General features: G+C 40.4%; 1 protein-coding gene across 9 annotated transcripts in view; it reads right to left on the bottom strand.

The window, feature by feature from the left end:
* The window catches only part of LOC144935839 (adhesion G protein-coupled receptor B1-like), a 136,578-nt gene that overhangs the window by 59,060 nt on the left and 64,870 nt on the right, over window positions 1–12,648 (bottom strand). For all 9 annotated transcript variants that reach the window (XM_078862636.1, XM_078862640.1, XM_078862642.1 and 6 more), the window contains exons 7-10: window positions 11,651–11,815; window positions 5,550–5,594; window positions 4,175–4,276; window positions 296–402 (exon numbers count right to left, since the gene is read on the bottom strand). In XM_078862636.1, the coding sequence (XP_078718762.1) occupies window positions 296–402; window positions 4,175–4,276; window positions 5,550–5,594; window positions 11,651–11,815 (419 nt within the window). The remainder of the gene's footprint in view (window positions 1–295; window positions 403–4,174; window positions 4,277–5,549; window positions 5,595–11,650; window positions 11,816–12,648) is intronic.

The raw sequence follows: 12,648 nt of genomic DNA, 5'->3' as shown, positions 1-12,648 counted from the left end.
TATTAGCTACTGATGCTGGCTGTTGGAGGGAATCAAACTCAAGGTTTATCAGGTATGTAACACAGTCCGCTAACCTCAACACTACCACTGCCGGTAACACCAGAGCACACACCACGTTGCACATGTGCACACACCAACATAATACAACAAATTGCAATTTCCTCGCAAAAATTGGACTTGGTGGAGTCTAAATTGAAAATTATTTATAATACCCCCATTGCAACAAACACAGACTTCAAATATTTCCTTTTTTCATCTAGCAAAAATTTTGTCCGAAAATAATTACAGACTTTACCGTTTGCAGAAGCATGTTGAAATGATGTGACACACAAAGTGAATAGCTTGGTGGCTCCCAGTATGCAAGCCCCCGGGAATCCAATGAGCATCTCCGCGTGATGATCCCTGCGCATGTAAACACACACACAGTCAAATGAGTCTGGAGAAAAAAAATCACGTCACAGGTAGACAGCAGAAAGATGTTTTTTTGTTCAATTATGTTTTGTCAACACCTGTAAGAATGCACCATATGCTCAATTATGTTTTGGTATCTTCAAAATAGATATATGTATTAGGCCCATTGGTTTACTGCATTACATGTATTAACATGATTATGCGTGCTGTTGTAATGTAATGGTTAGCACATAGAGATCACCCGTTCGACCTCCAAGTACAGGGCACTTGAAACAATGACCAAGTTTCTTAGATGCCCCCGCCCCACGCTTCCAGCAATATAAATGGGTCCCCCACAGTCGATCGGTTGGTGGCGTTGGGTGGGGTAAAGTGTGGGTCCTCCCACCTCTTCCAAGACGTTTGCCAAGTGTGGAAGAGTAGACCAAAATACTCTCTAGAGGGGCACAATGTAGAGCCCCCTCTAGCGCGGGGAGGCCCTTCTTGCAATAGTGATGTGAGCAAGGCATTTTTGGGTAGCACCTTTACATAATTTTTTTACTGTGGTTTTACTCTAGAGAGATTGTCCCCGACCATGGAAATGTGGAATTACCAGCACTGGCTCGGGGCTGACAATGACGTTAATGCCTGCCCCAACAGCGAGACCCTTTCGTTTTTACCTTTGATATATGGATTAGAGTGTAGGTGGTAAAGTGAAGCTTGCAATATAATTTCAAACATGCGTTTTGACCAGTGGTTCTTAACCTGAGATGCAGGAAACCCCTGGGGATGTGAGTTGCCCTTTCTGGGGGTGCGAGATATGACAGATTTTTTTAAAGGTAAATCGTCCTGGCATGCATTAAGCACAGGCACGTAAGTATAACTACTTTGTTTCATCAAGCCTATGTATTTATTAACATTGTATGTTTTTAACGATTCAGAACCAAAGGGGTGCAAGACTGCAATAAAGGTGAATAACTACTGGTTTAGACTATTTAGCATATGTTGCTGCTATAAATGTCCAAAATATAAGCGACTTTGTTGAGCTATCATTTGTGGCCAGGTTGCTTTTGAAAAATAAGTTAATACATCAGTGGGCTTTGCCTGGTAGGATGGGGATGGCATAATTTTATTTATGTTTTGGTAGCTAAAATGGTGACATTTTGGAAATTATACATATATATCATTTATCCCACGACTAGGTGAACACTGTCTAAAGAACACCTATTTCTTGTGGAAAGGTGACTTCTATAAACAAAAGGAAGAAGCAGCAATGGGCTGTCCTTTGTCTCCTGTGATGGCGAATTTGTAAATGGAAGATTTGAAACTTAAGCAATAGCTTCAAGCACACTAAAACCCTCTGCTTGGTTTAGATATGTGGATGACACATTGGTTGCCTGGCCACATGGCAAAGATACACTTAATGAATTTATAAATCATCTCAACTCGCAAAACCCATCCATCCAGTTCACCATGGAAGTGGAAGCTGACAGAACTCTACCATTTCTGGATATTCTGCTCGGACGGGGTCGAAATGATAAAATAACACACAGCGTTTACCGAAAGAATACGCACACTGGCGTCTATCTGAATGCAGTCACACCATCACCCGGCACAGAAATCTGCTCTCATCAAGAAGCTCATTCATCAGGCTAAGAAAGTGTTAGATGGTGATAGTCTGCGAAGTTAAATTAAACATGTTAAAGAAGCGCTGCAATTGAACAGTTACAATGATGCACAAATCAACAGGGCATTGAATGCCAAAACCAAATCAAATAACACGAGTATTGAAACTGCCCAACTAATAAAACATATTAAAATACCGTACATTGCGGGAGTAACTGATAAACTGCCAGATGTTTGGATAAACAAAACATCCGATTCAGATTTGGCATGGTACATAAAATACAGAAATTAATATCTGGCACGAAAGATTAATTACGGAAGCTATCAACAGAAGGTGTGTACCGGATTAATTGCATTTGTGGCAACTGCTATGTTGAGCAAACAGAACGAATGATCAGCAGGAGACTAAAAGAACACCAAAGAAGTATTAAATACTCCAAAATACAACTGTCAGCAGTAGCAGAACATGCTTGCCAACAAGGACACTCAATTGATTTTGATCATGTTGAAGGTCTGTGCAATACTAGTTACTACTGGCCAAGACTAATTCGAGAATCTATCTAAATTGAAAGAAGTAAAAATAATTTGAACCATTCGGATAGCTACCGACTTCGTGCTGCGTGGAAGCGAATCATCAAATAATACATTATTTAAATGCATGCCTATACAGGCCACCATACTTCAATAGGGATTACCGTTGGTACAGCTATTTTAGTACACATAATGGGCAGGAAGTACAAGGTCAATGGGCTCGCATCATGCACGTGCATAATGTACGTTGACTCATTAATCCCCCCACAAGTATGGTCACGACATCTACGCCTCAATAAGAGGAACGAAACAGGTGGACTTCTCCACAAATCTGGCTGTCGCCTGATGAAGCTAATTGTAATCATTGTAATTACTGACGAAACGTCGTACTCAGATTGTAAATGTTGTGGCTTGGCTCTCCAACACACTGGTGTGCTGTAATAGTGATGAATTGGCATGCTATGTTTACGTGACAGCCCATACTAGTTGGCTGTGTGGGGTGGTGGCGGGTTTAACAACACATTTATATAATTACGCAATCTAACCCTAAAAACCTATATTATGGATATAACATTTACATTGTAGTTTCACCCAATTAAGCAAATGCAGCTAAACAAACAAACATTAAGCTGGGAAATGTATTCACAGAAAAGTAATTACATACAGAATGTTGACTATTTTATTACTTTGTATTCTTTGTTTGTTGCTGCATTTATCGTTGTTGCTGTTGTTGTTTTTAACGATGACGAAAGTTAAGTTTATTATTTTTGTACCCATGCGGCAATAAATTGTTTTATTGTTTTAACAGTGCCTCAATGTTAATTTCTGGGTTTAGCCTCTAACATAATCGTATCAACAGCTGCCTTGCCACAGACAAGTTTCCCTGCCATGGGGATGAGGATTTCCACCACTGGCTCAGATAAACTACCAGCGAAGATTAGCGCTGCCCAATTAATTGTTTGAAGCACAGAGACACTTTGAATTTAATTTTTGACCATCACAGCTACGACATAATCGTTAGCAATAATTAAAGTAACTACCATAAGCCAGTAGAATTCTGCTCTGTAACCCAGTTTTTTTTATAAGAACTAGCATAAAGGATTTATGGTCACAAGGTTAATTACAATGTTTTACCTTTCAACTAATAAAATAAAATAAAACCTAAACGATGACTTGAAGGTGTCTTAGATTGCGGAGTGAAAATAGTTCTCAATACATCAGTCAATTGATTAAATGTCATCGCCTTCAAGATATTTAACAAGACCCCTTACCAAACTCATTATTTATGTTACATTCAATGGTAAGATAAATAAATAATTCATACGTCGCGTACATTGAAAAAAAACCTTTTATGCCCACTGGTTGTTCAAATAAATTTCTGTTGTAGACTTCAATGACAACACAAGGGCAAGGCATTCCAGTAACATTTAATTTTCTCTGTCAACTTAAGCCCGTGTACCTTGACAACAGAACAAAAATAACGTGAAGACGAGAGCCTTTGCAAATTGCCACTTTCACGGAGCTGGTACAATGATTACAGCATCAGTGTTTGCGACATAGCAAGCCAATGTAATCTGGGCACTCAGGTGGAGTGCGCGCGGTACTTTAATTAAATAATCACCCTCCTCACCAGAGGCGTTGGGTGGGCAGCGATTGATGGCGGTTTCTCCGGCTGATATTTGTTTCCACGTCAGCCCAATGTGGACATCCTGGTCGCAAAATTCATGTAAAGCTGCGGGGTGGAGGGGGACATAAAAACCAGAACTGTCACTGATATTTTCAACTGAAATTATTTCATATTACACTTCCCCCAAATCCCCACCACACACAAACACACACCAATTAGCCCACAACTACAAAGGGAGAGTTTTAATTTTATATTGTCATCAGCTGTTGTGAAAATTATTAAAACGAAATGTGTGCGTTTTATTTACCGCATGAGTTTGCGCTGCCAAACTGGCTTTCACCCACTGTCATATGAAATGTCAAATGAAGTTATTATCTGGATTATAGTAGCATTGAACACCCACTCTTGTATGCTATTATGGTTTCATTTCTCACACATTAAGCCATGGGATGCTGCTGTGGTGTAATTGTTAGCACAGCGGGCTTGCACTCTCCTGCCGTGGCAGTTGGAACAACGGGGTCCGCATGTCTTAAAATCACCGTGCCTCTGTCCACCAAACAGCATGAATGGGTTCACCACAATTAGTTGATCGGCAGGTAGCATGCGGTGGGGTAAAGTGTGGGTACTCTCACCTATGCCAAGGTCTGGTCAGTATCGAATCGTCGGCAAAAAATACACGTGGAGGCCCGAAAATGGCACGAACACGTAGCCGTAGGGTTGCACCGTTAAGTTTGACTTCACTTGAGATCATGCGTTTTTAAGTTTCAACGTAAAAAAGCTGTGCTTTTACATTCGATTAAATATGTTGACAGGATACATCTGTATTGAAGATGCATGTTTAAAAGCTTTGCCAAGCAATGTCAAAACAACCCTTTGTGTTTTACGGAGCATTATAATTTCATGTTGTAAAATGAGACAATTATTTTAGTTATTTACTTTCACTCCCTGGTTAACATGAGATGGCCACTCTTGTATTGTATCGTCTTTATTCTGTGCAGTGTGAAACAAAGACAAATACCCCCCCCTCCCCTATAGCCTTAACAAACTGTTTGGGCAAGTTCTGTTAGCGAGCACCTATAAAGGCCAGTATGACACACGAGGGGGTGGGTGGCAAACACCACGCCCAGCCATCTTTATCTCCCTAGCAACGATGTTTGCACACCGCATCAGTTACTAATTTGAGGCTGAGTCGACCTAGGGGACGCCCAGGACTGATCCAGATAATCGCCACTGGTGTCAATCGTGAGCAGGAATCGAACCCAAGTGGCCGGGTTCATAGTGCAGCGCGCTAACAGCTGTGCCACCGCTCGCCATTTTATTCATTTTTATACATATATATACACACATACACACACATACACATCAAATGAATATCCACCTGTGCATTTTCGACCGTTGCATTTTCTTAACTCTTCTAGAGAGCCTGTAACAAAATGAATAAAACATTATGACCAATGTCGACTGCTTGCACACGATAGGGAATGTATTCAAAAATGTGTTTTTTTTACAAAGCCTTAAGATGACGAAAGGCTGCATAGACGAAGTGTAATTCATTCACCTGTAGAGTGGCACGCTGCTCATTGATTATAACTCTCTGTTCATTTGTAAACGTGGATTACCTTTTTTTCTAGAGCCACGTTATTTTGAAATGCGACTTAGACCTCAACACAAGGGTCGAACATCTATAAAGTATGAAAAGTAAAAATAGGTTTTACCCTATCTGGCAATAAAACAGGTCTTATGGTGTTCAAACTCCAAATAGATACCTTTTTCAAGAAATCAAGTCTGCATTATGTAAATAATTTTAAGCTTTGAGGTTTTTAAAATAAAAATTTTCCAATTTTAATGGGACAATTCTGGCGTCAGTTTGTTGGGTCAATGCAAGGATGGCAGCAGTGCGAGGAAATGTATGTATGTTTGAACTTCTTTTGCACCGTATGTCACCAACCGTGCTAATCGGGGTTCTACATTATCAGTACAGTGCTGTCATATTTCAAGGTCAAAGATCCCTGATATGTATTAATTTATAAGAAAGCAATGTTAGTAATTACATTACATGTTACTTTGATAAGACAAAATCTATGATGATGTTCCTTCTGAAAATGGTAAGTAATCACTAAACGGATTCAAAATAATCATTAGCATTGTTATGGATACTTTAAATAAAAAAAACATTGATAAGCAAAGTCTTCTTCAAATAAAATATGTATTATCCTCGCAGCAATGCCCATCTGTGACTAAATAAATGCAGAGTCCTTGAGTAATATCATGGACGGAGCTAAATGGAAGGACAATATTGCTGACGTCTTCGAGAAAGGACGTGGCACACAGAGAGACTGTAAATAAACTTTAATCTTCCGGCTTCAACATGTTGACACGTTTTAAAGAGCAGAAGAGGCATGCCTCACAGCCTCAATTCAATTGTAAAGACCAGTTATTTGTGATTTGGAATGTTCCAGCGGATAGCATATTTTAGCAATGTTTATGATGGGTATATTTTGCCTCTTATCCCACAATTTGCCTGCTTTGACCTTATTGTGCTATCGCACTCTGTGCAGAATTTTAATCCAAAGCCAATACTGCGGTAGCCTTTTCCCACAGTTATGGGCAGCACATGCACGTCAGGATAAACGTTCTCCACGGTGTTCATATTCCCTGCGAATCTGTTTGTGTTTCTCACCCTGGCTGGAAGGCACGATGTTAATTTTAGTCTTCATTTGTTGATGATCGTTTGTAAATGTAAGCCAGGCAGATGGAAATGCCACTAAGGTATCAAAGAGCAGCGCTTATTACACGGTGTTGTAACAATAATGAGGATCACATAATGCAGGTATTTTTTATATACTCTTTATTATAAAATAGTACCTGTTCTTGCATTGGAATGTAACACAAACATCTCTGAAGCTATTAAAAAAGCGGACATAACAGCACTTGAATTGCAAATGCCAAATGTATTGAAATTGCATTTCTGTTTATTTGATACTACCATAACTTTAAATAGACAGACCCTACAATCAATATTGGCACATATACATTAAACAAATTATTATCTTTGGCAACGTGCATATACAATTTATTAGTGTGAATATATGATAATTTTTATCGACGGTCTATTAAAATCCCAGATTTAAGCATTTGCTCAGTGGATAATAAATGTGTCTAACCTGCTTTAAATCATGAAATACCTATATCCATACTGTTGCATATAATTGAATAGTATTTGTCCAAACGCATCGTTATAGCATTTTGGGCCAGTTTCATTATATTTAATGATTTCGTACAGCTGTAAATAGCCTCCCGAGGTGCTGGATTGATGGAATCGGGGGGTGTAATTGAAATATCTGATTCTCTAGACACAAGGCCACATTGCTCATGAAAATTAGTCCATTAAATTTTGCACGTCGTGCGATCATTACTCATGCAGCCGTGCTGGCCGGTGCAGCTTGCGCCAGTGCAGACATCCGTGACTTATCCGCTGCGCATGGCTATCCCTCAGCACAGGGGCAGGACGTTGAGCTTACAAACAGTGGCCCATACAAATTTGGAGTATTACCGAACAGGGAGAGATGACTTACCAATATGCGTGACAAGTTACAATGTGTGCACTCACTTGCTGAAGCCTATTGTATTCAAGGTTCTCCCATGCATGTGTGAGCAGTGGGAGAGTGCTCATGTAGCCCATTTGTGGCCCTGAGCCTGTGGTGGAAATTTCATATTCGTATTGTCGGGATGAGTAGAGTTAAGAACTTTATCATCCAAAAGAAAAATGGGACTCATTTTATATTGTATCTTGCCCTGGAAGTACCATGTTCCAAGTCAATCTCCAAAGAGGCTTGTAAACTCGGAAACTTCGGAAAGTGACTCAAGCACCCTAACCACAGTGGTCACCCATTACTTCTGAAATATTGTGCGGAGCATTGAAGGGGCTTATTTGCATAGCCCAAGCAGTGATAAATGTGCCATCTGCCCTAAAGGGTGTGAGCCATATGATATACATAGCCAGTAGAAAAGCACCAAAGCGCCAGCTTAATTAAACACATTTTTATTCCTTTCCCTAAATTATTATGAAAATAAGTAGGCTTGCTGCCATTAATGTTAACCCGCATTGATATACAGTGAAATATATTCGCGTTAAAGCTGTTAGACCGGCCTATATTTACATTTTGTTTGGTAATAAATGATGTTGCTGCACTGTGGAAATTGCTCCTTAATTTGCATTTAGCACGGGATGAGCAACTTTTTACATTTTATTCCTGATTGTTATGAACATCTAAGAAAAAAATCCACCAAGAGATTGCCTGATTAAATTCCAGCAAATGTATTTCAAATATCCCGGGGTGAGTGGGGCGAGGGTGTATTACACCAGGGGATTCAACAAATAACCTCCTGCACCTGTTAATTAATATATAATGAGAATACATCATACAGCAGGTGACTAAATTAGCCGTGACATTGCCACAAATCGTCCTTCTCTTGCAAATATATAGCACAGTATAACGCCAAATATCCAACTCATATAGTCAGATATGTGAACAGATCGGATATGTGAACATCTAAAGAAATTTACGGTTATGCCATCGTGCACAAGTACTGCACTGCGTGTGAGCAGTTAATTGGTCATGGCAGATATGTGACGTTGCACCCGCAGGATTACTTCAACACACAATAACTTGTTAAGATTAGAGGTCGGCCGAAACCGAAAGTAAGCCGAAAGTAAAAAATTGACTTTCGGCTGAAACCGAAACTATGCCTAAAGGGGCCATTTGCCAACTTTCGGCGCCGAAACCGAAACCGAATTTCGGTCGGCCTCTAGATAACATATGGCTGTAATGCCTGTTGAGTAATTTGCAGGTAATGTTTCAATATTGGATGTTTGGTCAATACCAGTGGCATTCTTTTAGCCTTGGAATTAAATCAGAGAGCCGTGTAGAACAGGGGGGGGACATACAAACTCCACACCGAGTCAGGAATCGAACCTAGGGTCTTTTTTGCTGAGGCACGAGCAATACTATTGCACCATCTAATTAAAAGATATCGAAGAGTGTGTATGATTTCAACAACAGCCTAGTGGGTTGGGTGAGGCAGTTCTTGAAATAAGTGGTTTGATTCCAATGACTGGGACAATTATCTTTTTGAAGCTGTGTTGGCTCTGGATGAAAACAAATGTGAGATGGAATTATTCAGTAAATTATAAAGACCTGCACAGCAATGTAAAGATCAGAGACACTCGGTGATATGTGATTCTTAGTTTGTAGCATGCTGCTTTCCTGTATGATTTCAGGCATCTATGTGTGTGGATGTCTGTGTGCGGATTGAATGTGATTGGCACTGTAGTTAGAGGGTTTGACTCACAACGAGAACTTGTTAAGTTCAAACCCTGCTTGGAGTAATAACAGCTTACTTTTCCTCCTGTGTTTATAAAAACACTACCACCTTGCATGTTGCTGTCAATATTCATTGTTATGAGTATACTGGCCTCCAGCAGAACAAAGACGGGCACTACATCACACACATTCAGATGTACTTCTGCGGCCATCTGGGACGCTCTTGCTTCTGATATTAGGAAGCCACAGGAGCATTGCACCTTTAAGTCGAGATTGAAAACTAATTTCTTTACAACTTTTTTAGTTTAGTTTATTGTCCTTCCACCGCCGATAAGCACGGTTGGCTACATACATTGCGAAATTAGTTCAATGGACATACATACGGCAGAGATAAGAGGAACACTAGCGCTTACTTGAGCAGAGATAATTTGACAATTGACTTTGACTTGCCATTGTACGTATACATCTTGGGACGTAATTTCCATTTCCTCTTAGAATTCTCAACGATTTTAATTAACTTAACATGTGGGTCATTTCCACTAAAACAAGACACTCCACCACACGCTTTGAATTTGCATTAGGTAGTTCTTGAAGACCGAATGCTCCAAAAGTTAATTCCCTAATTAATTTCCCTTTAAAAATCGTATTCATTATGAGACGGATGCCCATGGCTGCGCTGCTCAATACTGGTTCTCTGATTATTGGACGTACAAAATTAAACCCTAAGATTCTTCAAGGTGCCTTAGTCTCGCTCTGTGAGCCAGGGGTATTAACATGAAGCCCTAAGAATTATAAAAGTATCTTATATGTGTGTCATTACATCATCAGCTATGTGTATGTGTGAACAGTATATATGCACATGTGTGGTTATATAGACTGCTCATATTATACTAGTTGATGTATATAATACTTTCCTGCTGCAAAACTCAGTCGTTATTTCTATAAGTAAAAAGAATGATTAGTTTCCTGGTACATACAATATTTTTTTCCTGAAACTTATGGATGGATTCCTCTGCCAGTCTTATTTTCTGTCTCTGTCATGCGCTATATTTTAATCTCGGTATCTAATGGCTCCTATTCATGATTTACCCATCACCTATTTCACATTTCCACTTTCATGCGTGTTAAAACATTTTATTATTATTTTTGTTTTGCATTCACCACCGATTTAGTTTCTCATAATTTTCCAAATTGTTTAAATATAGTTCTCTGTGGTCTATATGTCTATTGTCTTGCATGTTCATCCCTCTTCATATATCTTCCCACTCTCAGTGTCACCGTCTATTCGAATGTTAGTTATATATTTTTGTATTGTTGTGATGTTACAATTGAAAAAGGAATAACAATCTCTCCCAGATAGTGTGTAGTCACGTGCACTGTCAATTCATATTCTACAGAGAAAGGTGCAACTTAGCGATGTACAAGATTACAATGATATTTTTTGTAATTATACACGTGTTTGCGAGGTAGTGTATGTGTCCATAATACACAGTGTTTTTTTAAAGCACATAGCAACATTGGTTGTTCTTAACTCCCGGGTTATTCCTTCCTATTTGTCGAGTGCTACGTATGGGGATTTTTATATAGATATTTCTTAAATGCTATCGATAGCAGGGAATTGATTTCCCAGGTGGATTAACCAGACGTTATTAGCTGTCACTAGGCCACGTAGTTATGAAGCCCATTATGATACAAAAATGGTGTCTGTGGTCAATGGCAGTGGTATCTCAATAATACCGTAATACTAAAATAAAATGAAAATATTCATAAAATATCAAACAAACACTGATAAGTGCATAGAGAATTGAGAGATGGAAGCTTGGAATAACACTGATATACAGAAAAAGGAACACATGGATTACAGAACATACACCGTATAATAATATCAACGTGGTCTTGGGGAAGACACATCACTGGAAGGGATGATGGCCAATGGTCAAGAATAACGATGGAGTTGCAGCCAGGAAATGGAACGTGTCTGAGAGGCCATCCGTATGAGGAGATGGAGCGATGGAATTAACTCGTGTGCAGGTTCAACGTGGATCATTATTACAGGGCATGATTAAAAGAGGCAGCGACAGCTCGGAGAGACCTCCATTCAGCAGTGAATTGACCATGGTGAATGCAGAAAAAGAAGAATATAAAACCATCTTACTTGGGCAGTCAGCATTATAGCAAGGGCGCTCTTCAGACACACTGCCTCTGCAGTCGGAGCCCCCGAATGAAGGCTCCATGCAATCCCGGGTCCTTTGCTGCGTGCCATTGGAACAGCTCACCGAGCAGGGACTCCAACTCGTCCACTTGGACCAGTGTCCATCCACTGCAAAAAAAGCGAGGTGGAATTGAGATTATTACACGTTTCAGACACAATTCAACTTCACTTACGGCAAGTGCAGTTTGCTCAATCGATTAATTTGGGTTTTCGTTTATATATGGACACCATGACAATAAAATCGCCTCAAGATGCTGCACATGAAAAAAGAAAACATCTACGGATGTATACACAAAAATAAAAGTGTACAAAACATAAGATAATTACTTTCAGGAAAAAATATTAATGCATTTTTAAAGCTCATAATCTTACTATACATATGTAGCGACATAGAATGGATCACTACGGCACGTAGCGCTGGGTACAATAGAATAAGGAAATATGGGTGTAGCAGCCAGCACAGCATGTAATACCATTCAGTGGGTCACTAATGTGCGTGGTGTTGGCTGCTGGCAGAGAGGGGCATATGATGGGTGGGAAACTGCTCCCGCCAAATTTGAGACGCTGCCGACTTCACGCTCAGAGATGCCCACCCTTGGGAAGCGTGGCCTGCGAGGCCAAGTTTCCAAGGGATGCCGCGCCAAGCAGGGACAGTTCATCGCACCTCCACCGTCTTCCACCCCGTCGACCTCTGCTCCTCTGAGCCCAAATGAATCCAGCACTTGACGACCACGGAACCACCCGTTAAGCCGTCGGAAAGCCATCCAAGGAGGAAGGAGCGGCCGACAATCGCTTCTTCTCCCCCCCATATTTTGTCCCGGAGGGGCTGCGCCCATGAGGCCATCTTCCATTAGTCCCTGGGGCACCCGAGAAACCCGCCCTTGTCCCACCCGGGGGCCCGGCGACGAGGAACCGTTCGAGAACTGTGCGGTTTAAATGAC

This window comes from Lampetra fluviatilis, chromosome 14 (assembly GCF_964198595.1).
Source record: "Lampetra fluviatilis chromosome 14, kcLamFluv1.1, whole genome shotgun sequence".
Taxonomy (NCBI): domain Eukaryota; kingdom Metazoa; phylum Chordata; class Hyperoartia; order Petromyzontiformes; family Petromyzontidae; genus Lampetra; species Lampetra fluviatilis.
The sequence above is the reverse complement of the archived record's forward strand: the minus strand, read 5'-3'. Positions and strand labels throughout refer to the sequence as shown.